Source organism: Meles meles, chromosome 20, assembly GCF_922984935.1.
Source record: "Meles meles chromosome 20, mMelMel3.1 paternal haplotype, whole genome shotgun sequence".
Classification (NCBI taxonomy): domain Eukaryota; kingdom Metazoa; phylum Chordata; class Mammalia; order Carnivora; family Mustelidae; genus Meles; species Meles meles.
The window spans coordinates 20,682,900-20,709,229 of record NC_060085.1 but is presented as its reverse complement, the minus strand read 5'-3'; the positions used below and the strand labels follow the sequence as shown (position 1 = coordinate 20,709,229).

At 39.3% G+C, this 26,330-nt stretch overlaps 1 protein-coding gene across 7 annotated transcripts in view; it reads right to left on the bottom strand.

Annotated features, from left to right (window-relative positions):
• The window catches only part of DOCK3 (dedicator of cytokinesis 3), a 608,703-nt gene that overhangs the window by 199,591 nt on the left and 382,782 nt on the right, over positions 1-26,330 (bottom strand). For all 7 annotated transcript variants that reach the window (XM_045990868.1, XM_045990865.1, XM_045990867.1 and 4 more), the window contains exon 7: positions 10,277-10,361. In XM_045990868.1, coding sequence (XP_045846824.1) covers positions 10,277-10,361 — 85 coding nt within the window. The remainder of the gene's footprint in view (positions 1-10,276; positions 10,362-26,330) is intronic.

The following is a 26,330-nucleotide window of genomic DNA, read 5'->3' as shown; positions in this document are numbered from 1 at the left end:
AGGTTTTTAACTTGATGAAGCCTCGGTACTTCATTTTTGCTTCTGTTCCCCTTGCCTCCAGAGATGTATCTAGTAATAAACTGCCAAGACTGATCTCAAAGAGGTTTCTGCTGGTGTTCTCTTCTAGGATGTTAGTGGTTTCCTGTCCAGGTCTTTCATCCATTTTGAATTTATATTTGTGTATGGTGTAAAAAAGTGTCCAATTTCATTATTCTGCATGTTGCTGTCCAGTTTTCCTAATACCGTTTGTTGAAGAGACTGTCTCTTCTCCACTGGATATCCTGGTTTGTCAAAGATTAGTTAACCATATAGTTGTGGGTCCATTTCTGGGTTATCTATTCTGTTCCATTGATCTTTGTGTCTGTTTTTGTGTTAGCTATAGTTATTTTAAATTTTTCTGTCCTTTAACCTTTACTACAGTCATAGACCATCATATTATAGTACTACAGTATTCTGAATTTGACTATATACTTATCTTTACCACGTGTTTTATATTTTCCTGCATTTTCATGCCATTAATTAACCTTTTTCTTTTTTTCAGGTCAGCTTGAAGAATTTGCACTGCTTCTTGTAAGGCAGGTCTAGTAATTTTGAACTTCCTTAGCATTTGTCTGGGAAAATCTTTATATTTCCTTTATTTATTTCTGAAGGACAACTTTCCTGAGCAAAGTATTCTTGGCTGGCAGGTTTGTTTTTTTTTTTTAAAGATTTTATTTATTTGTTTGACAGAGAGAGATCACAAGCAGACAGAGAGGCAGGCAGAGAGAGAGAGAGGGAAGCAGGCTCGCCGCTGAGCAGAGAGCCCGATGCGGGACTCGATCCCAGGACCCTGAGATCATGACCTGAGCCGAAGGCAGCGGCTTAACCCACTGAGCCACCCAGGCGCCCGGTTTTTTTTTTCTTTCAGAACTTTGAACATATCGTTCCCTTCTCTCCTGGCCTGCAAGATTTCTGCTAAGAAATATGCTCATTGCCCTATGAGGGTTGCCTTGTAAGTGACAAGCTTCTTTTTTATTGTTGCTTTCAAGATTCTTTAATTTTTTTAAATTTTATTTATTTTTTTTATTTCTTTATTTACAGCATAACAGTGTTCATTGTTTTGGCATCACACCCAGTGCTCCATGCAGTACATGCCTTCCCTATTACCCACCACCTGGTTCCTCAACCTCCCACCCCCCAGCCCCTTCAAAACCCTCTGGTTGTTTTTCAGAGTCCATAGTCTCTCATGGTTCATCTCCCCCTCCAGTTTCCCTCAACTCCCTCTCCTCTCCATCTCCCCATGTCCTCCATGTTATTTGTTATGCTCCACAAATAAGTGAGACCATAATGATGCTTGACTCTCTCTGCTTGACTTATTTTGCTCAGCATAATCTCTTCCAGTCCCGTCCATGTTGCTACAAAAGTTGGGTATTCATCCTTTCTGATGGAGGCATAATACTCCATTGTGTATATGGACCACATCTTCCTTATCCATTCATCCGTTGAAGGGCATCTTGGTTCTTTCCACAGTTTGGCGACCGTAGCCATTGCTGCAATAAACATTGGGGTACAGATGGCCCTTCTTTTCACTACATCTGTATCTTTGGGGTAAATGCCCATCAGTGCAATTGCAGGGTCATAGGGAAGCTCTATTCTTAATTTCTTGAGGAATCTCCACACTGTTCTTTGATTTTTTAAAAGATTTTATTTATTTGACACAGAGAGACAGCAGCAGGAACACAAGCAGGGGGAATGGAGAGGAAGAAGCAGGCTTCCTGCCTAGCAGGAAGCCCAATGTGGGGCTTGATCGCAGGATGCTGGGATCAAGACCTGGGCCAAAGGCAGATGTTTAATGACTGAGACACCCAGGCGCCCAAGATTCTTTGATTTTTAAACAGTTTTATTGTAAAGCCTTGGAGAAGATCTCGTTGAGGATTGAAATTGTTTGGAGAACTGCAAATATCATGAATTTGGATGTCCAAATCTCTCCCTGGATTTGGAAAGTTCTCTGCCATTATCACCTTAAATAAGCTTTCTGCCCCTTTCTCCTTCTCTTCTTTGGTACTCTAATAATGTGTAGATTAATTCTCTTAATGGTGTCCTAGAAGTCCCACAGAATTTTTCATTCTCTTTTCTTTTTGATCCTTTGACTGGATAATTTCAATTTATCTGTCTTTGAGTTCACTGATTCTCCTGCTTGGTCCATTTTGTTATTCAAGCTCTTTATTTCTTTTCTTTTTTTTTTTTTTATGTTCAGTTAACCACTGTATAGTACATAATTAGTTTTTGATGTAGTGTTCAATGATTCATTGTTATATATAACACCCAGTGCTCATCATAGCACATGACCTCCTCAATACCATCACCCTGTTATCCCCTCCTCAACCCTTCTCCCCTTTGAAACCCTCAGATTGTTTTTCAGGGTCCATAGTCTCTCATGGTTCATCTCCCTCTCCGATTTCTCCCTCTTTGGATTTCCCTCCCTTCCTCTGTGGTCCTCCATGCTATTGCTTATGTTCCACATATGAGTGAAACCATATGATAATTGCCTTTCTCTGCTTGATTACTTCACTTAACATAATCTCCAGTTCCATCCATGTCAATGGAAATGGTAGGTATTCATTGTCTCTGATGGCTGAATAATAGTCCATTGTGTGTATGTACCACATCTTCTTTATCCACTCATCTGTTGAAGGGCATCTTGGCTCCTTCCACACTTTGGCTATTGTGGACATTGCTGCTATGAACATTGTGTGCATGCACCCCTTCTTTTCACTACATCTATATCTTTGGGGTAAATACCTAGTAGTGCAATTGCCAGGTCTTAGGGTAGCTCTATTCTTGACATCTTGAGGAAACTTCACACTGTTTTCCCAGAATGGCTGTAGCGGTTTGCATTCCCACCAACAGTGTAAGATAGTTCCCCTTTCTCCACATCCTTGCCAACATTTGTTGTTTCCTGTTTTGTTAATTTTTGTCATTCTAAATGGTGTAAGGTGGTATCTCATTGTGGTTTTGATTTGTACTTCCCTGATGGCTAGTGATGTTGAGCATTTTTTCATGTGTCTGTTAGCCATTTGTAGGTCTTGTTTGGAGAAGTGTATGTTTATACCTTCTGCCCATTTTTGACTGGGTTATTAGTAATTTTTTGAGTATTGAATTTGAGAAGCTCTTTGTGTATCTTGGATATCAGCCCTTTATCTATATTGTCATTTGCAAAAAATCTTCTCCCATTCCATGGGCTACCTCTTAGTTTTTCTCTATTGAGTTCTTCAGTGTTTGTATTCTTCAGCTCCAAAATTTATTTGGTTATTTTTATGTTTTCTATTTTTGTGTGTGTGTGTTTCCTTTTTTTTAAAAAATTTTTTATTTCTTATTTTTTTATAAACATATAATGTATTTTTATCCCCAGGGGTACAGGTCTGTGAATCACCAGGTTTACACACTTCACAGCACTCACCATAGCACATACCCTCCCCAATGTCCATAACCCCCCTTCCCCTCTCCCAACCCCACCTCCCCCCAGCAACCCCCAGTTTGTTTTGTGAGATTAAGAGTCACTTATGTTTTGTCTCCCTCCCAATCCCATCTTGTTTCATTTATTCTTCTCCTATCCCCCTAACCCCCCATGTTGCTTCTCCATGTCCTCATATCAGGGAGATCATATGATAATTGTCTTTCTCCGATTGACTTATTTCACTAAGCATGATACCCTCCAGTTCCATCCATGTTGTCCCAAATGGCAAGATTTCATTTCTTTTGATGGCTGCATAGTATTCCATTGTGTATATATACCACATCTGCTTTATGCATTCAGCTGTTGATGGACATCTAGGTTCTTTCCATAGTTTGGCTATTGTAGACATTGCTGCTATAAACATTGTTTTCTATTTTTTGTTGAACTTTTCATTTTGTTTTTGTATTATTTACCCAACTTTGTTGAACTGTTTTTCTGTGAGAGCTATAAGCTCTCTAAGCATCTTTAGAACAATTATTTTGAGTTATTTATCAGGCAATTTGTGTATTTCCATTTCTTTAGGGTCACTGAAAGTTTATTGGGTTCCTTTGGTAGTATCATGTTTCCTTTATTTTCACAATTCCTGTACTCTTGAATAGTTGTATGTGCCATGTGAAGAGCAGTTACTTCTTCCAGACTGTATTAACTGAGTTAGATAGAGGGAAGACCTTCACCAGTGGATGGAAATATGCCAGAGAATGCTGTAACTCTGAGTCTAGTGATGTAGGTTGCTAAGTGCATGTGGCAGCTCTGGGCCCAGGAGTGTATACCTCATTGGTCTAGGCCACATGGGTCCACAACATCAACAACCATGTGACCCTTGTGGAGAGCTGCAAAGGGTCCATGGTGTCTACAATGGTTGTTGGGGACCTCAGTGGCTCTTCCAAGTCCAACAGCTAGGAATGTGGGCAGATAGCAGTGGTGGCCAGAGCTGGTAGTGTGTGTACCCCCAGCTGCAGATACCTGCAAAATGTCAGGGTAAAGTTGCAAACACAGAGGTAATGGTAAGGGCTGGAACCAGCAGAAGAGGCTGATGCCAAATGCACATACACTAGCAACTGCAGAGGCCCTGGTTATTCGCATGCATTTGTATAGCTGTAGAGGCAGTGGAGACTGGGACAGGAGTTGGGTTGGCAATATGCAGGTGCATAGCTTCAGGGCCTTTAGATGAGCCCAGGAATGTAGGCCACTGACAAGTGTCAAGGGCAAATATGGACCCATAAGCAGCTGTCAGGGCCTTGGTTGCTAGCATACACTCCTGAGTCTACAGGAGTTCACCATGTCAGCACGCTCGGCAGTGGAGGCCAGTGACGGAAGTTAGGCCAGCGTTGTGCAGGTATACAGCTGCAGGGGCTAGGCATGAACACATGCACAACCACAGGGGTCAGCCATGGGAGTCTAGGCTGGCATGTTCATGTGCCTAGCCACAGAGACAGGGGCTGGCTGCTGCACATTTCATGTCCCAGCAAGGAGTGGGGAGAGAGCAAAAGGTGCTCAAGGGGCTGGCATCTGTGAACGCAAATACCCGTGGGGTGAAAAACTTGGTGAAAAAAAATCTGCAGGCATTCTGTGGCAGCTTCTTCTACTTCTACACATTTTTTCAAAGGTGGAAGATGCTGGGGTCCTCTGTGAGCAGTCTGCTGGGGTCTATGACAAGGTCCTCTGTGACGAAAGCTGAGGGGGTTTGCGACATCTATAAGGGTAGTTGAAATCCTCAGCAGTGAAGGCTGCCAGGATCCTATGCAGAGCAGGCCAGTGGGAACCATGGTCACTATCACGGCATGGCTGACATGGGTAGTCCCTGTCCTTTTCCTTGTTCCTGTTTCTAGATGTCTCAGTTTTGCCAGTCTATGGGTGTGGTAAAACTAAAGTGGGTCCTTTGTACAGTGGCCTGAAGGGCTGGGTAAGCTGGTTACTCATTCCCCTCTCCTCTTTCTGGAGAGGGGAATCCTTTTAGGCCAGGGAGTTCTTTCTTGGTGCTTAGCAGTGTCAGCCTGGGGTATGGAATGATGCAGCAAAATGAAACTGTTTTTCCTACCCTTTTTGTATGGTTATTCTGAGGTTTTGCTCTACCGTGTTACTGAAGCTTCTTAAATGATAGCTTTCTTCTGAGCTCTCCCAGAGCTATTTTTCATTCATGCCTGTCTAATTGTTGATCTTCATGGGGAACAGAGGATGGAAAACTCTGATTCCACCATCTTGGTGATAACATCAACCTGGAAAAGTTTTTAATATGATTTCTTCAGTAATTTTCTTTCTTATTCTCTGTTCTCTCTTCTGAAACTCCATTATCTGAATATTGGACTTCTTGGATCAAACTTCTTCTTTTTTTTAATTTGTTTATTTTCAGCGTAACAGTGTTCATTGTTTTTGCACCACACCCAGTGCTCCATGCAGTACATGCCTTCCCTATTACCCACCACCTGGGTCCTCAACCTCCCACCCCCACACCCCTTCAAAACCCTCTGGTTGTTTTTCAGAGTCCATAGTCTCTCATGGTTCATCTCCCCTTCCAGTTTCCCTCAACTCCCTCTCCTCTCCATCTCCCCATGTCCTCCGTGTTCTTTGTTATGCTCCACAAATAAGTGAGACCATATGATACTTGACTCTCTCTGCTTGACTTATTTCGCTCAGCATATTCTCTTCCAGTCCCGTCCATGCTGCTACAAAAGTTGGGTATTCGTCCTTTCTGATGGAGGCATAATACTCCATTGTGTATATGGACCACATCTTCCTTATCCATTCATCCGTTGAAGGGCATCTTGATTCTTTCCACAGTTTGGCGACCGTAGCCATTGCTGCAATAAACATTGGGGTATAGATGGCCCTTCTTTTCACTACATCTGTATCTTTGGGGTAAATACCCAGTAGTGCAATTGCAGGGTCATAGGGAAGCTCTATTCTTAATTTCTTGAGGAATCTCCACACTGTTCTCCAAAGTGGCTGCACCAACTTGCATTCCCACCAACAGTGTAAGAGGGTTCCCCTTTCTCCACATCCTCTCCAACACACGTTGTTTCCTGTCTTGCTAATTTTGGCCATTCTAACTGGTGTCAGGTGGTATCTCAATGTAGTTTTAATTTGAATCTCCCTGATGGCTAGTGATGATGAACATTTTTTCATGTGTCTGATAGCCATTTGTATGTCTTCATTGGAGAAGTGTCTGTTCATATCTTCTGCCCATTTTTTGATATGATTATCTGTTTCGTGTGTTGAGTTTGCGGAGTTCTTTATAGATCCTGGATATCAACCTTTTGTCTGTACTGTCATTTGCAAATATATTCTCCCATTCCGTGGGTTGCCTTTTTGTTTTGTTGACTGTTTCCTTTTCTGTGCAGAAGCTTTTGATCTTGATGAAGTCCCAAAAGTTCATTTTCGCTTTTGTTTCCTTGGCCTTTGGAGACATATCTTGAAAGAAGTTGTTGTGGCTTATCGGAGAGGTTACTGCCTATGTTCTCCTCTAGGATTCTGATGGATTCCTGTCTCACGTTGAGGTCTTTTATCCATTTTTTTTTAAAGATTTATTTATTTATTTTGACAGACAGAGATTACAAGTAGGCAGAGAGGCAGGCAGAGAGGGAGAAAGGAGGAAGCAGGCTCTCTGCCGAGCAGAAAGCCCGATGCGGGGCTCGATCCCAGGACCCTGAGATCATGACCTGAGCCGAAGGCAGAGGCTTTAACCCACTGAGCCACCCAGGCGCCCTCTTTTATCCATTTTGAGTTTATCTTTGTGTATGGTGTAAGGGAATGGTCGAGTTTCATTCTTCTACATATCGCTGTTGGATCAAACTTCTAACATTTCTCTCCTGTTGATAACTTTTTGTTGCTGTTGTCCTATTTTCTAATCTTTATATCAAGTTTATCCCTGTTTTCTTGTTTGTAATTTTCTAGAGCTCCTTTGATTGCTTCTTAGATTGCTCCCCTCTGTCTCCCTGTTGTTTCCTCATTTCTCTTTGCAGGCAGCAACCACCATTTTCTTCTATTGATTTGTCTGTTTCTTCCGAGTTCCTTTCACATGTATTTGTTCTGGCCTCTAACTTTTATGGGAGATTTCCTCCATACTGATGTTTGGCTGTCTGGAAGTTCTGGGTAGAATCTGCTGAACACTGAGTTTCACTGTATGGAGGTCTGGGGAAAGGAGTGGTCATCTCATCCAACAGCTTTAAACACAACATATACTTTGATGACTCTAAAGTTGTTATATCTGAACTTCACTTCTGAGGTCCAGACTTTCAACATCTCAGTTTGGCATTTTATTTTTTTTTTTAAAGATTTTATTTATTTATTTGACAGACACAGATCACAAGTAGGCAGAGAGGCAGGCAGAGAGAGAGAGGGAAGCAGGCTCCCTGCTGAGCAGAGAGCCAGATGCGGGACTCGATCCCAGGACCCCAAGATCATGACCTGAGCCAAAGGCAGCGGCTTAACCCACTGAGCCACCCAGGCGCCCCTCAGTTTGGCATTTTAAAAGGCATCTCAAACTTGAAAGGAAAAACCAGACCAATATATTGATCCCCACTGCTCTACTCCCAAACCTGCTTCTCCCACAGTGTTTCCTATTCTACTTTTATAAGGTTAAAGTTGGGAAGATCAAAAATATAGAAGTCATTCTTCTCTGGTCTTTCCCTTTTTTGTACACACATACCAAATCAATCTATCAAAACTCCGAATGAATTTATCTCCAAACATACATTCATAATCCAACAATTTCTTACTACTTTCTTTGCCCCAACTCTAGCCCAAATACTGAAATTAACATCGTTTTGCTTGAATGACTGCTCCCTGATTCCATTATTGCCCCACTCCAGTCCTTCTGCAACTGGAGGGATCCTTTTAAAATGTAAGACAGATCATGTGATTCCCCCACTTAAACACCTTCACAGGCTTTAGAATAAAATGCAAAATCCTCACCAAAAATAGCATCCTCTAAGCCACGATTGTGAGGGAAGTTCTTAGCCGCAACCTCTCAATCACCCTTCACTTTCCACATATAATTGATCATCAAACTGATTTTTATTTACTAACATCTATATACTCCACTGCATTTCTTCATCATTCTTATTGTTGTCTAGTCATAATTTATTGTCCAAATCACTTCCATCATCTCCTTCCTCCCTGATTCTGGTCTTCTGTATTTTACACTTCCTATAGACAGAGACAGCATTTAAAACCCGTATCTAGGGGTGCCTGGGTGGCTCTGTCAGTTATATGTCTGACTCTGATTTCAGCTCAGGTCATGGTCTCAGGATTGTGAGACTGCCCTTGTATTGGGCTCCGTGTTGGACACAGAGCCTGCTTGAGATTCTCTCTCTTAGAAAAAAACCAACCAAACAAAACACCCATATCCATATCCAATCATGTTACTCCTATAATTACATCAGACTGCTGGAGGGGCATTTTGGGCCTTAAAAACTCTTCATGATCTGACACTTGCCTCCTTCTGCACCTTACTATCCCAAACATTAACACATACTTACATGCCAAAGTTACCAAATACCTTATAGTTTCCTGGAACTACCACTTCCCTGTGCTATTGTGCCATTTTGGAACATCTCTCCTTCTTGCTTGTCCTCTGGGCGAACCCCTGTCCACTCCTCAAGGCTCACCTTGAGTATTACTGCCACTGGAAGCTTTCACTGATTTTTTTCCAGCCCCAAGTAATCCATCACTCACTCTAACATCAGTGCATATGCAGCACAAGGTTTGCTTGTGGTCTATTTGATCCCACTAGAATAGTTTCTAAACATGAGGGCCATGTAGAGACTTCATGTGCAATCACCAGAAGAAACTGTCAATTCCCTTAAATTCAGTTGAAAACTTCGTATGCAAAACCACATTTGCACTGTCCTGGGAAGAAATTCTTTCTGATCTTCATGACCCAGAGAGGGTTAAGAACCAATACCCCAGATGGTGATATTCTTGAGGGTAGGCATAAGTCTTGCTAATCTTTAATTTCTACATCCCATGCTTATCACATAGTTAGGGTAAATATACACAAATGTTTTTATACACTAGCAAATACACATAAGCAACTGATATGTTACTAGTATATGATTTAGGCAAATTTCAAAGATCCTCAACCAGGCAACATCCTATCTTTGAACTTCCCTATAAAAATTACATTTTTCTTAAAGAGAAACTTGTATTTCTTTCTAAAACCTGTAATTATCACCAAAAAATACTTCTCAAATATATAACTCCTCAAAGTGAGGTTTTACCCAGTCCCTTAGTCTAAGCTTAATAGTCACCTGAGGTTTCTGATGTTTATTTTACCTCAAAATTTTTTTTACCTTTCTTTTAGTTACTTCTCATTCAGCCTGTAAAATGTAATCTTGGTCATCAATTAATTCAGTACATTTTAATAATATCCAATAGACAACTAAGGATATATCAGGTCTCTCTTAGAAATACTGGCACATTATTTCCAGGTTTAATCATTACATTAACCAATAAATTGGCTCTTTGCAGATTCAACTAGCTTCTTTTTTTAAGAGGCGGGAGAGACAGAATTTTGGTAACTGCTGCAGGCTGAAGGAGCTTCATTCACCAGTAAAACCAACAGATAAATGATCCCTGGATATTATGGTACAGCCTTACATGGTAGCTCCATTTAGAAGGCAAAAGCAGTATGTAGTGTCAGAATAAGGAAGACCCTTACATACATTGGGGCAAAGACCAAGGAACAACTTCAGCAATATTGTTTCATAATGTTACTAGCGATAATAAAGGAGAAAAAACGAGGCATGCAGGAACAAGCTTACCCTGTGTTAGATTTCTTACCATTTTATAGAGATCTGAGACACTAATCTGGTCTGAATCCACTACTTCAAAGTCCTTTCGAGGCACCAAGTCCAGGCCCAAATGTCTAGTAAAGAGAAAGAACACACTCAGCATGCCATGTCCTCAGATTACTCGTCTCTCTTTATGTGCCCAGAAGCTTGTCAGAGACTGAGACATTCCCCAGCAGGGACAGGCTTTTGTCCAATAACACCTAACTGTTCTCACCTTAAGGTAAATAAATGAGGCTGGGAATTTTAAAACTGACAATTTTAGTCACCAAACAGTTCCCCCTTGTGATGGTAAAAAGAATTCATTCAGCATCATGTCTTTAAGAGTCTACTTGAGCCCTCCCTATTACCCACCACCTGGTAGGGCTTTAATTTTTTTTTCCCTTTTTATTAATTTTTTCAGCGTAACAGTATTCATTCTTTTTGCACAACACCCAGTGCTCCATGCAAAACGTGCCCTCCCCATCACCCACCACCTGTTCCCCCAACCTCCCACCCCTGACCCTTCAAAACCCTCAGGTTGTTTTTCAGAGTCCATAGTCTCTTATGGTTCGCCTCCCCTCCTGTTATGCTGAAAATAAATAAAAAAAATAAAATTGAAGCCCTATGACAGAATTCAAGATCTTTGAAAAATCGACCCCTTGCTTTTCTAGCTTCATGTCACGATCAGTGTCTCATCATCTCTGCCTCAGATATGGTCCTAGGGAGCAAGAATGAGCACAGGAATTGATGCTGGTTCATGATATTGCCTTATACTTTCCTGTGTTCAAATTGAACAGTTACAAACATATAGGTATAAAAATCCCGATATTCTTCAGATGAAATCTTACCAGATAATTCCTCAAATCTTGGTAAGTGAGTCTACTTTAAACATGCAGAAGTCACTTCCCTGGACATAGGTGTATTTTCAGAAAGCCCTACAAAGTCAAAACTTCAAAACAGCTGATGAGACTTTAAAAATGTCCTCGATATTTTCTCAAGTGTCCTAAATCCTTCCTCACACAAAAAGTACTTTCTTTGATGTAACTATTGAACATACCGTATGCCCTAGGATCCTGCTTTTGACTAATTATAAAAGGAATCATGGAAACACTGGCCCCACATCACACAACCAGTGAGTGATGGACCCAGAACCACAAATCAAGTGATATATTCAGACCCTCTCCACTGTACACCACTGCATCTGGTATGTTGTTACAATCTGTATCTTACGAAAAACACTCCAGGATTTGGGTAGATGCTTCATTTTTTTTCTCAGGTGGTTTATTTCTCTTTAAATCAGTTTAGAAACAAAAAACAATCATAAGTATTCCAGTTTGATGCCAACTATCTTTTCAATTAGTTTTCAACTTCCCAGTTGATAAGTTCAATTTTTTTCTAGTTTGTCTTGTGGGAGGGAAATCATATGTATTCCATTTGTTTCTTTTTTTTTTTTTTGCCAGAGATAATTATTTTTATTTTTTTATTTTTTTTTCTCATTTTATTTATTTTTTCAGCGTAACAGTATTCGTTCTTTTTGCACAACACCCAGTGCTCCATGCAAAACGTGCCCTCTCCATTACCCACCACCTGTTCCCCCAACCTCCCACCCCTGACCCTTCAAAACCCTCAGGTTGCCCCATCCATTTGTTTCTATATTAATAATGAAATTCCCATTTGTGAAATATGTTTAAAATAAAGAGTGTCTAAAATTAAAAAAAAAAAAAGAGTCTACTTGAGTTCCTTAAGGATGCATTTTCTATAGATTATTAATAAGGCATATTTTATTTTTCTCTTCCTCCCAATCCTACAAGTATGCTCAAGGCTCAGTCATGCATTACTTTCATTAGGATGAAAAAATTACTCAGGGTCCAAGTAGATTTGTAATTCAAACACATTAAAAAAATCACCCTCCAAAATATATTGAACTCAAAGAAATGTATGTTTTAAAGATTTTATTTATTTATTTGAAAGATAGAGATCAAAAGTAGGCAGAGAGGTAGGCAGAGAGAGAGAGAGAGAGGAGGAAGCAAACTCCCTGCTGAGCAGAAAGCCCGATGCGGGGCTCAATCCCAGTACCCTGGGATCATGACCGGAGCCAAAGGCAGAGGCTTTAACCCACTGAGCCACCCAGGCACCCCAAGAAATGTATGTTTTAATCTCATTTTAAATTTAATTAATACTGACACTGGTTATGGTAAAGACCTTACCACACATGAGCCGTATCTTTTTTTTTTTTTCCAGTTTACCAATGTGTGCTTATTTGTATAGCCAGCACACGCATGGAACTGGTTATTATTCCTGATACATTTTAAGTTCCTTGTTTTCTTCTCTCATAGGTGATGATGGAGGGTTTTACTTCTAAGAAGAAATCTTAGGTGCTCTGTCCCTCCTTAAATTCACAGACAAAAGGAAACTAATAACATTATTTTCTAACTGGAAACGTCATTTGTGTAAAACATCAAAAGATCTACAACCGTCAATTTTTGAATCTCTGATGATTAACCACTATCTTAAGAAACTTTATATGAAAATTTAATCAAGGAGTACTACTAAAAATACTCCAGTATCTGGAAGATCTGGTATAACTTGCAGAGGGAAAAATAAGAGATGGTGGTTAATGACTGATTAACCATGGCAGGCAGTATTAGGCAGTGTAAATAATTCCAGACAGCCAGAACTCTTGCATTCAAATATGGCACATACTTTATGTTCAGTAAATGTTAGCTCTTTTCTCACTCTCTAAACCTGGAGTAAAATGGAGTGAGGGGGTTGTAGACCTCAAAATTGCTTACAACAGTATATGTGTGTGTGTGTTCACATATGATTTTTTTCTGAGGAGAGGGTCTATAACTCCCATCAGGTTTTCAGAGCTGCTCTGTGACCACCCTATACTCCAACACAAGGGTTATAAATTATTGTATCTGGCAAAAGTATTCCATAGACAATGAAAGGAGAAGTATGTGTTTTCTCCTCAACTAGGCTGTGAATCACTATTAGCAAAACTAATTCTGTAGGCTCTTTCTGTGCATAAAACTACACTCATTTAAAATAAAACCATGTGAAAAAATAAATTGAAAACCATGTGTACATCCAAAATGCATTTATTTATAATTTATAACTTATTTATAGGAAGAGATATAAAGAGGTTAAAGAAGTTGCAAAAAGATTGCTAAAGTAAAAATAGAAAATCAAACCTATATGAAAACGGTAGAAGCAAATGTGCTAATCACATAGGCTACTATGATAACCATGATTCAGAATCAAAATTCAGACTGGTACTTTTTAGCAGGCAAGAAAAAAGGAAAAACCTGTTTTTCTACTAAAAGATAAAAACTCAAGTTTTTCTGTTATATAACTTACATCATTCATTAATACATAGCATGGAGGACATTAGGAGAAGGTAAAATGAAGGGAGAAAAATCCATGTGGGAGACAAACCATGAGAGGCTACAGACTCCAGAAATGAACAGAGGGTTTTAGAAGGGAGGGTTGGGGGATTGGGTGATCCTGGTGACTGGTATTAAGGAGGGCACAGATTGCATGGAGCATTGGGTGTTACATGCAAACAATGAAGCATGTAACACTATATCAAAAACTAATGATGTACTGTATGGTGACTAACATAACACAATAAACAAACAAACAAACAAAAAACCCATGTATTTCTATAGGGCGCCTGGGTGGCTCATTGGTTAAGCATCCTACTCTTGGTTTTGGCTAAGGTCATGATCTCAGGGTTTTGAGATCTAGGTCCATGTTGGGCTCTGTGTTGGACATCAATGAGCCTGCTTAGGATTCTCTCTCCCTCTTCCTCTGCCCCTCCCCCCGCCCCCAGCTTATGTGCTCGTTCACTCTCTCTCTCTCTCTCAAAAGAGGACAAGAGAGAGAGAAATATGAATTTTTAAAGAAGAAATAACTTTTGGAATTAGGTGCAAAAAAAGTACACTGTTGGTCTTAACTATGATAGTTTACAGTTTAATGGCAAAACCATGCCATTGAATCTCACTATTGAAGTTAATGTACTTAAATTGATAAGAGATATAATTTTCTACCACTGGGATCCTGTCTTCTTATATAAAAACATACTGCATTTAGTCACTTCATATTAGCTATTCTTAATTTCTCTGATATAATTTCAGGTCTCTGGCTTCCAACACTGACTGCAGGTAAAGGCAACACTGTCATGGAAAGCAAGAGAAAGATGAAGCACATCCTTTCTACCTCTCTTGTCATAAAAAGCAATTTATATCATAAAGATAATTTTTCAGATATGACTTCAAGGTACTTAAGATACTTTTATATGCATGTAAAAAACAGTGGAAAGATAAAAAATAACATTAGTATTTATATTAGGGAAATGGAATCATACATTTGATCACTAAAAAATATTTTCCAATTTTCTATAGGCAGCTATTTAAACTTTCTAAGATACAATGATGAAGAATCAAAATTCCATACATATTCTTTAACCATTGTGCTCATAAAATATACCATAGTTTAAATATTACAATTATTATTTTTTTAATTTTAATTTATTTTTTTCAACGTAACAGTATTCATTGTTTTTGCACAACACCCAGTGCTCCATGCAAAACGTGCCCTCCCTATTACCCACCACCTGTTCCCCCAACCTCCCACCCCTGACCCTTCAAAACCCTCAGGTTGTTTTTCAGAGTCCATAGTCTCTTATGGTTCGCCTCCCCTTCCAATTTTTTTTTTTATAAACATATAATGTATTTTTATCCCCAGGGGTACAGGTCTGTGAATCGCCAAGTTTACACACTTCACAGCACTCATGATAGCACATACCCTCCCCAATGTTCATAACCCCTCCCCCTTTCCCAACCCCACCTCCCCCCAGCAACCCCCAGTTTGTTTTGTGAGATTAAGAGTCATTTATGGTTTGTCTCCCTCCCAATCCCATCTTGTTTCATTTAGTCTTCTCCTATCCCCCTAACCCCCCATGTTGCTTCTCCATGTCCTCAAATCAGGGAGAGCATATGATAGTTGTCTTTCTCCGATTGACTTATTTCACTAAGCATGATACCCTCTAGTTCCATCCACGTCGTCGCAAATGGCAAGATTTCATTTCTTTTGATGGCTGCATAGTATTCCATTGTGTATATATACCACATCTGCTTTATGCATTCAGCTGTTGATGGACATCTAGGTTCTTTCCATAATTTGGCTATTGTGGACATTGCTGCTATAAACATTCGGGTGCACGTGCCCCTTTGTATCACTATGTTTGTATCTTTAGGGTAAATACCCAGTAGTGCAATTGCTGGGTCATAGGGTAGTTCTATTTTCAACATTTTGAGGAACCTCCATGCTGTTTTCCAGAGTGGTTGCACCAGCTTGCATTCCCACCAACAGTGGAGGAGGGTTCCCCTTTCTCCACATCCTCGCCAGCATCTGTCATTTCCTGACTTGTTAATTTTAGCCATTCTGACTGGTGTGAGGTGATATCTCATTGTGGTTTTGATTTGTATTTCCCTGATGCCGAGTGACGTGGAGCACTTTTTCATGTGTCTGTTGGCCATCTGGATATCTTCTTTGCAGAAATGTCTGTTCATGTCCTCTGCCCATTTCTTGATTGGATTGTTTGTTCTTTGGGTGTTGAGTTTGCTAAGTTCCTTATAGATTTTGGATACTAGCCCTTTATCTGATATGTCGTTTGCAAATATCTTCTCCCATTCTGTCAGTTGTCTTTTGGTTTTGTTAACTGTTTCCTTTGCTGTGCAAAAGCTTTTGATCTTGATGAAATCCCAATAGTTCATTTTTGCCCTTGCTTCCCTTGCCTTTGCCATTGTTCCTAGGAAGATGTTGCTGCGGCTGAGGTCGAAGAGGTTGCTGCCTGCGTTCTCAAGGATTTTGATGGATTCCTTTCTCACATTGAGGTCCTTCATCCATTTGGAGTCTATTTTCGTGTGTGGTGTAAAGAAGTGGTCCAATTTCATTTTTCTGCCTGTGGCTGTCCAATTTTCCCAGCACCATTTATTGAAGAGGCTGTCTTTTTTCCATTGGACATTCTTTCCTGCTTTGTCGAAGATTAGTTCACCATAGAGTTGAGAGTCTATTTCTGGGCTCTCTATTCTGTTCCACTGATCTATGTGTCTGTTTTTGTGCCAGTACCATGCTGTCTTGATGATGACAGCTTTGTAATAGAGCTTGAAGTCCGGGATTGTGATGCCACCCACTTTGGCTTTCTTTTTCAATATTCCTTTGGCTATTCGAGGTCTTTTCTGGTTCCATATAAATTTTAGGATTATTTGTTCCATTTCCTTGAAAAAAATGGGTGGTATTTTGATAGGAATTGCATTAAATGTGTAGATTACTTTAGGTAGCATAGACATTTTCACAATATTTATTCTTCCAATCCAGGAGCATGGAACATTTTTCCATTTCTTTGTGTCTTCCTCAATTTCTTTCATGAGTACTTTATAATTTTCTGCGTATAGATTCTTAGCCTCTTTGGTTAGGTTTATTCCTAGGTATCTTATAGTTTTGGGTGCAATTGTAAATGGGATTGACTCCTTAATTTCTCTTTCTTCTGTCTTGTTGTTGGTGTACAGAAATGCAACTGATTTCTGTGCATTGATTTTATATCCTGCCACTTTACTGAATTCCTGTACAAGTTCTAATAGTTTAAATATTACAATTAAGTAACAAAAAGGACTGAGTGAATATTCCAATCAAAACAGATATTTTTTTCTTTTTTTTAAATTTAAACTTTGTTTTTCCAGTGTTCCAACATTCATTATTTATGCATCCCACCCAGTGCTCCATGCAATATGTGCCCCTTTTTTTTTTTTTTCACTGTTCCTGGATTAATATATATATTTTTTATTTTCAGCATAACAGTATTCATTGTTTTTTTTGTTTGTTTGTTTTTGTTTGTTTTTTTAATTTAATTTTTTTATTTGTTTTTTTTTTTTTTTTTTACCCTCCCCATTACCCACCACCTGTTCCCCCAACCTCCCACCCCTGACCCTTCAAAACCCTCAGGTTGCCCCAACCTCCCACCCCTGACCCTTCAAAACCCTCAGGTTGTTTTTCAGAGTCCATAGTCTCTTATGGTTCGCCTCCCCTCCCCAATGTCCATAGCCCGCTCCCCCTCTCCCAATCCCACCTCCCTCCAGCAACCCCCAGTTTGTTTTGTGAGATTAAGAGTCATTTATGGTTTGTCTCCCTCCCAATCCCATCTTGTTTCATTTAGTCTTCTCCTATCCCCCTAACCCCCCATGTTGCTTCTCCATGTCCTCATATCAGGGAGATCATATGATAGTTGTCTTTCTCCGATTGACTTATTTCACTAAGCATGATACGCTCTAGTTCCATCCACGTCGTCGCAAATGGCAAGATTTCATTTCTTTTTTTTTTTAATTTGTTTATTTACAGCATAACAGTGTTTATTGTTTTGGCATCACACCCAGTGCTCCATGCAGTACGTGCCCTCCCTATTACCCACCACCTGGTTTCTCAACCTCCCACCCCCCAGTCCCTTCAAAACCCTCTGGTTGTTTTTCAGAGTCCATAGTCTCTCATGGTTCATCTCCCCTTCCAGTTTCCCTCAACTCCCTCTCCTCTCCGTCTCCCCATGTCCTCCATGTTATTTGTTATGCTCCACAAATAAGTGAGACCATAATGATACTTGACTCTTTCTGCTTGACTTATTTTGCTCAGCATAATCTCTTCCAGTCCCGTCCATGTTGCTACAAAAGTTGGGTATTCATCCTTTCTGATGGAGGCATAATACTCCATTGTGTATATGGACCACATCTTCCTTATCCATTCATCCGTTGAAGGGCATCTTGGTTCTTTCCACAGTTTGGCAACCGTGGCCATTGCTGCTATGAACATTGGGGTACAGATGACCCTTCTTTTCACTACATCTGTGTCTTTGGGGTAAATACCCAGTAGTGCAATTGCAGGGTTATAGGGAAGCTCTATTTTTAATTTCTTGAGGAATCTCCACACTGTTCTCCAGAGTGGCTGCACCAACTTGCATTCCCACCAAAAGTGTAAGAGGAACCCTCCAACACACGTTGTTTCCTGTCTTGCTAATTTTGGCCATTCTAATTGGTGTTAGGTGACATCTCAATGTGGTTTTAATTTGAATCTCCCTGATGGCTAGTGATGATGAACATTTTTTCATGTGTCTGATAGCCATTTGTATGTCTTCATTGGAGAAATGTCTGTTCATGTCTTCTGTCCATTTTTTGACATGATTATCTGTTTGGTGTGTGTTGAGTTTGAGAAGTTCTTTATTGATCCTGGATATCAGCCTTTTTTCTGTACTGTCATTTGCAAATATCTTCTCCCATTCTGTGGGTTGCCTCTTTGTTTTGTTGACTGTTTCCTTTGCTGTGCAGACTATTATCTTTAAGCAACATGGGAAGTAGGTAGTATTAGATCCATTTTATAACTGAGTAAACTGAGGTCCAGAGAGGTTAATGAAGTAGAATCTATTTTTAATTTCTTAAGGAATTAAAAGGGGGCAAAGATGGGCTTGTCTCAAACTATGTCTGTCTTACTCTGAGCCTATGGTATTTCCAATGTACCTGCTATCTTTCTGCTAATAACCATGAAAGTTAAATACTAATAAGTGACTATAATCAATTAATAATAATAGTTTGAGGGATGATTTTGTGCAAATATATTAATACAGAAGGAAACATATAGACTGGTGAATGAGTGGCCCCTAGTCATAAGAACAAAGATTCACATTCACGTAGTGCCTGTGAAGACATTGTGCTAAGTGCAGGGTATGATGATGAGCAAAACAGATGCACAAAGAATGAGTGAGAGAGAGAGAGAGAGAGAGAGAGAGAGAAATTTACTCATCTGAACATAACTTCATGGAAGAATTTTGACACATGCACACTTTAAACATCATTATCTCAGACTTCTTGGATATAGCAATGTACTAATTGATGGCCACAACACCCTGTATCAGAATAACACTAAGAAGAATTTGTTGGAAACTTCTGCTAATTTCAGGTGTCCCAAAGCTGGAAAATATCACCATGTCCTTAAAGGGAAAGTACTGAGCCATAAGGCCTTCTGAGTCCTTGTCAAAAATCCACTCAGAGGACACTTGTTGGTGGAGGGGGTGGTAGTATTTTCTGCGTAATATAACCCAAACTTCTGCTTATGCTGCTTCCCCTAAAAGCAATTCCCTTGGGGAAGGATATAAACTATGGGGGAATAAAGGGACATGGGTGGGTTAGGATATATGAAAATCTGAGGGAGAGGGTACAAAAGAGAGGTGGAGTAGAGAGACTATGATAGAGGGAGAGAAAGACAATATAAGAACTGTAAATTATATATTGATGATTTATCTTTAATGTTGAAACTTCATAATAAAAAGATATGAATTATTTCATTTGACCCTTAATATATAGAAACATCATTCTAATTCAATAAAAGCTTGTAAAATGTTTATACCATATTTAAATATGTACTTTCTTACTAAAGATGAAATACAAAAATCTTATAAATTATTCTATGAATAAAGTCTTCCTTACTTAGGTATTTTTCTAAGGCAATCTCTTGGTTTCTAAGATCAATTAAGCTGTGTTGGTCCTAGGTTAACAGAAGTTTAATTTAGTAGGTATGCTATAGTTGTGATGAGATTAGAATGAGAAGAAACTTTTAGCAACATTTTTATGGAAAGTGTTGAAAATATTAACACATTGAAATTATATTGCTAGACAAATTGTTTTAAATCTTTGACAAAGTAGGAAAAAATATCCAGTGGAAAAAAGACAGTCTCTTCAATAAATGGTGCTGGGAAAATTGGACAGCGATGTATAGAAGAATGAAAGTTGACCATTCTCTTACACCATACACAAAGATAAACTCAAAAAGGATAAAAGATCTCAATGTGAAGCAGGAATCTATCAAAATCATAGAGGAGAACATAGGCAGTAACCTCTTTGACATCAGCCACAGAAATTTCTTTCAAGACATGTCTCTAAAGACAAAGGAAACAAAAGCCAAAATGAACTTTTTGGACTTCTCCAAGATCAAAAGCTTCTGCACAATAAAGGAAACAGTAAAAAAAAAACAAAGAGGCAATCCATGGAATGGAGAAGATATTTGCAAATGACACTAGAGACAGTGGGCTGATATCCAAGATCTATAAAGAACTCCTCAAACTCAACCCTCAGAAAACAGATAATATGCCAAAAATGGGCAGAAGACATGAAATGAACAGACCCTTCTCCAAAGAAGACATACAAATGGTTAACAGACACAGGAAAAAATGTTCATCATCATTAGCCATCAGGGAGATCCAAAGCAAAACCACATTGAGATACCACCTTACACCAGTTAGAATGGCTAAAATCAACAAGACAGTAGACAATGTGTGTTGGAGAGGATGTGGAGAAAGAGGAACCCTTTTACACTGTCGGTGGGAATGCAAGCTGGTGTAGCCACTTTGGAAAACAGTGGGGAGATTCCTTAAGAAATTAAAAATAGAGCCACCCTATGACCCTGCAATTGCACTACTGGGTATTTACCCCAAAGACACAGATGTAGTGAAAAGAAGGGTCATCTTGGGGCACCTGGGTGGCTCAGAGGGTTAAAGCCTCTGCCTTGGGTTCAGGTCATGATCCCAGGGTCCTGGGATCAAGCCCTGCATCGGGCTCTCTCCTTGGTGGGGAGCCTGCTTCCTCCTCTCTCTCTCTCTGCCTGCCTCTCTGCCTACTTGTGATCTCTCTCTGTTGAATAAATAGGTAAAATCTTAAAAAAAAAAAAAAAAAAGAAGGGCCATCTGTACCCCAATGTTCATAGCAGCAATGGCCATGGTTGCCAAACTGTGGAAAGAGCCAAGATGCCCTTCAACAGATGAATGGGTAAAGAAGATATGGTCCTGGGGCACCTGGGTGGCTCAGTGGATTAAAGCCTCTGCCTTCGGCTCCGGTCATGATCCCAAGGTACTGGGATCGAGCCCCACATTGGGCTCTTTGCTTAGCAGGGAGCCTGCTTCCTCCTCTCTCTCTCTGCCTGCCTCTCTGCCTACTTGTGATCTCTGTCAAATAAATAAATAAAATATTCTGAAAAACAACCAGAGGGTTATGAAGGGGCGGCGGGGGGTGGGGGGGTGGGAGGTTGAGGAACCAGGTGGTGGGTAATAGGGAGGGCATGTACTGCATGGAGCACTGGGTGTGATGCCAAAACAATGAACACTGTTATGCTGTAAATAAACAAATAAAAATAAATAATTAAGGGGCGCCTGGGTGGCTCAGTGGGTTTAAGCCTCTGCCTTCGGCTCAGGTCATGATTTCAAGGTCCTGGGATCGAGCCCCGCATCGGGCTCTCTGCTCAGCGGGGAGCCTGCTTCCCCCCTCTCTGCCTGCCTCTCTGCCTACTTGTGACCTCTGTCTGTCAAATAAATAAATAAAATCTTTAAAAATAAATAAATAAATAATTTAAAAAAAAGAAAGGAAAAAAAAAGAAGATATGGTCCATATATACAATGGAATATCATACCTCCATCAGAAAGGATGAATACCCAACTTTTGTATCAACATGGATGGGACTGGAAGGGATTATGCTGAGTGAAGTAAGTCAAGCAAAGAGTCAATTATGATACGGTTTTACTTACTTGTGGAGCATAAGGAATATCACGGAGGACATTAGGAGAAGGAAAGGAAAAAATGAGTTGGGGGAAATCAGAGTGGGAGATGAACCATGAGAGACTATGGACTCTGAGAAACAAACTGAGAGTTTTGGAGGGGTTTTAGGTGAGCCTGGTGGTGGGTATTGAGGAGGGCACATATTGCATGGAACACTGGGTGTGGTGCATAAACAATGAATCTTGGGACACTGAAAAAATAAAATTAAAAAAAAAAACTCCATCGGTGAGGATGTAATTAACTGACTTATTCTTTGAATGGGAGACTTATATAGAGAAAATGGCTACTTCATTTGAGTACAACTTTGTTTTATGGCTTTCACGTATTTCAGCTTCTAAAAATATAAGACACAACATTTTAAGTGCTGATTTTTACATGATATAATTTTTAAATTTTTACTTATGGAATGAATGTGCCCATATGTAAACAGGCAAACAAATATAAGCCATATAAATTTAATTCTGGGCTCTTCAGATTTTTTGTCAAATAAATAAGAATTCTTTTTTTTAAACAGCTAATGGTAAACATTTAATAATACACATTTAATTAAAGGTCTAATTGAGGACATTTACTTAAAAATGAAGCAAACCTACTTCATACTGAACAGATTTTGAGTTATAATTAAAATTCTGCACTAATTCTTTGTTTTTAGCTTTTAGAAAATTGTGATAAAATATGTATAATACAAAAGTTGCCTTTTTTGGGGCAGGTGACTTATTTATTTATTTATTTATTTATTTATTTATTTATTTATTTTTGGAAGCCTGTCTATGTGCTCAGAGTCAAGCTCTGGGGCACATTGCTTCTTTTTTTTTTAAAAAAAATATTATTTTTTAATTGCCATTTTAACCATTTTTTAAGTGTATAATTCATTGGTGTTAATTGTATCCAGAATATTGTGCAACCTTCATCACTATTTCCAGAACATTTTCATTATTTCAAACAGAAACTCTGTACCTATTGAACCATTACTCCTATTTCTGCCCCCCCCCCCCAGTATTCTACTTTTGTCTCTGTGATTTTGCCTAGGGTAGGTCCCTCATATAAGTGGAACGCACCTTTTGTGTCTGGCTCAATAATATTCCATTTTAGGTATATATCATATTTTATTTATTCATTCATCTGTTCAATCAACACCAGGATTGTGTCCACCTTTTTGATTATTGTGAATAATGCTACGAACATTGGTGCACATGATTCTGTTTGACTCCCGGCCTTCAGGTTTTTTATTATTAATTAATTAATTATGAATTATTAATCTCAGAAAACAAAAAAATTGTTGTATATAGATGTGGAGAGCGCCGTATTTAATTTAAACTCTAAATAAAAGAGTATAACACCAGTTTACTTTCTATCCTTAGAAAATTAAAGTTCTAGTTCAGTGTTGAATATATACTATATATAAATATATATTTATATATATAAATATATATATAAGATATATACTATGGGACATACAGTGTTCACACTAGGAGAATAGAAAAAAGATCGAATAACCCATAGACTAGAAATACTGGCAATAATTTGCTTGGTTTTAAGACTCACACTTAAAAATAATCAGAGAGGTGGTAAGGTCCTACTGAAAGTATATAGACTTTGGAATCAGTCTGGGTATAAAAACCAGTTCTGCCACTCACTATGCAAAAATGGAAAAAGTACTTTGGAGGCTCAGTGTCCTCATCAGGTAAAACAGAACTCTTGTCTTGGAGAAGCATAATAGCATTTCATTATAACAATGCATATGTTAGGGGTACCTGGGTGGCTCAATGCATTAAGCATATGACTTTTTGCTTCAGCTCAGGTCATGATCATATGGGTTGTGGTACCCCCACATCGTGTTCCGTGGGGAATCTGCTTGAAGCTTCTCTTCTTTGGCCCCTCCCCCAACTTGCACATGTGCTCCCTCCCACTCTTTACTAAATAAATCTTTGAAAAAAATACAAACATAGTGATCCGAAGGGGCACGTGTACCCGAATGTTTATAGCAGCAATGTCTACAATAGCCAGACTATGGAAAGAACCTAGATGTCCATCAACAGATGAATGGATAAAGAAGATGTGGTATATATACACAATGGAATACTATGCAGCCATCAAAAGAAATGAAATCTTGCCATTTGCGACGACGTGGATGGAACTAGAGCGTATCATGCTTAGTGAAATAAGTCAATCGGAGAAAGACAACTATCATATGATCTCCCTGATATGAGGACATGGAGAAGCAACATGGGGGGGTAGGGGGATAGGAGAAGAATAAATGAAACAAGATGGGATTGGGAGGGAGACAAACCATAAATGACTCTTAATCTCACAAAACAAACTGGGGGTTGCTGGGGGGAGGTGGGATTGGGGGAGGGGGAGTGGGCTATGGACATTGGGGAGGGGAGGCGAACCATAAGAGACTATGGACTCTGAAAAACAACCTGAGGGTTTTGAAGGGTCAGGGGTGGGAGGTTGGGGGAACAGGTGGTGGGTGATGGGGAGGGCACGTTTTGCATAGAGCACTGGGTGTTGTGCAAAAAGAATGAATACTGTTACGCTGAAAAAATTAATAAAAAGGGAAAAAAAAAATGCATATGTTAGGTCATGCACTTGCCACAGTTACACAAGTAGATGTACTCAATAATTAATAACTTATTAATAGCTTCTGAAATAGGTTCTGACAAGGCAGAGCTATCATGTCTGTGTAAGGGGTTATTGAAAAGGCATAAAAGTTAAAAATAACATATGATTAATATTTACTTATATCGATTAAAACATAAAAATAATTCCACAAACACTGATTGTTCATCTCCCACATGCCAACATATGCTAAGCTTCAGTGTTTACGGCATTTACAGAAGTGCGGTGAGATAAGAAGAGTGGAACTCTCAGGGCATAAAACAGAACAATGGATACAGTTATCAGTGCTGGGCTACAGTATGGAACAACTTCCCTTTACATAACCTAATGTGCAAAGTGGCTTTATTTCTACAGTATACCATCTCTTCTTTTAAAGTAAGAAGGAAAATTTTTTAAGGGTTAGTTCAAGTGAGAACCAGAGAATAGTCTTATCAATTCTGGGGGCAATAGGTCTTTTTCCTTTAATAATGATAGATGTACAAAGTTCTTATTCAAGTTTTTATATTTTCCACTGGTAATAGAGGGAAAAATGGAAAGAAGAGGAAGAGTAAGAGAGGAACGAAGTGGAGTAGAGGAGAGAAAAGAGGGAAAATGATTCAGAGAAGCTGGGAGAGGAGGAACAGGGGAGAGGAGAGGGAGAAGGGAAAGGAGAGAAGAGAAGGGAATGGAACTACTTCCCTGATTTTTATACTTATTACAATGGACATATAAATACTCCCCCTCAATATACATATACATTTTCCTGAGAAAAAGTTACTAATGAAGGTGGGATAACTCTGCAATTTACTTGATAGATATTTGTTATGGTCTTTGCCTTTTTCAAATAAAATTTGAACCATTTCCAAGCCATCAACTTTAAGTTTTCAGATTTGATTGCAAAATCTGATTGGTCTGTTCTCTAAGTTTTATTACAAAGAGATATTGATATTTCTTGAATATTTCTCTGCTTCATTTACTGGTATGCACAACTGCAGTGAAACGGCAACATAATGACTTACATACAACTTAGTATCATCATTTCAAGTTTAAAATTTGCTTGGCACATAATAATGTTATTCTTGCAATTATTACTATCATTAATTTATTAAACAAATGGGATAATACCATTTTATAACATGGTACTATTTGTGGCTGAGGAGACAGAATCAGTAGCTATGCTGTGAGTTAACATCCAGTCAGTATTTTGCCCGATTTTTATTGCCCAGAGTTAGATTTAGAGAATATTATCTGATCTATGGTACACCTGAAGTCAACCTTATATTATACAAAGAATCTGTGGTGTGTGCCAAGAAATCCTACTGACAGTCAAGAAAAGGTGTAATTTAATGAAACAAATAAGGATAGGATGCTGTCACTTCAAAAAGGCCACAAATAGCTAATTTAGGGTTGTATTTTTTTTTCTTTTCTCAAGATGAACAGCATCCACTCTGGGTTGGATTGACTTGATAAGATTCTGTGTTTCCTCTTTCCCAATTTGCTCTTCCACTTTTGCAAGAACACATTCTCAAGTCCCTTTAGAAACAGGCCATCAAAAGTAACTTCCACATCCATGAATACTTTAAAATGGCTTTGGCTTGGGGCGCCTGGGTGGCTCAGTGGTTTAAACCTCTGCCTTCGGCTCAGGTCATGATCTCAGGGTCCTGGGATCAAGCCCCGCATCGGGCTCTCTGCTCCATGGGGAGCCTGTTTCTCCCTCTCTCTCTGCCTGCCTCTCTGCCTACTTGTGGCCTCTCTGCCTACTTGTGACCTCTCTCTCTGTCAAATACAATATTTTTTAAAAAATGGCTTTGGCTG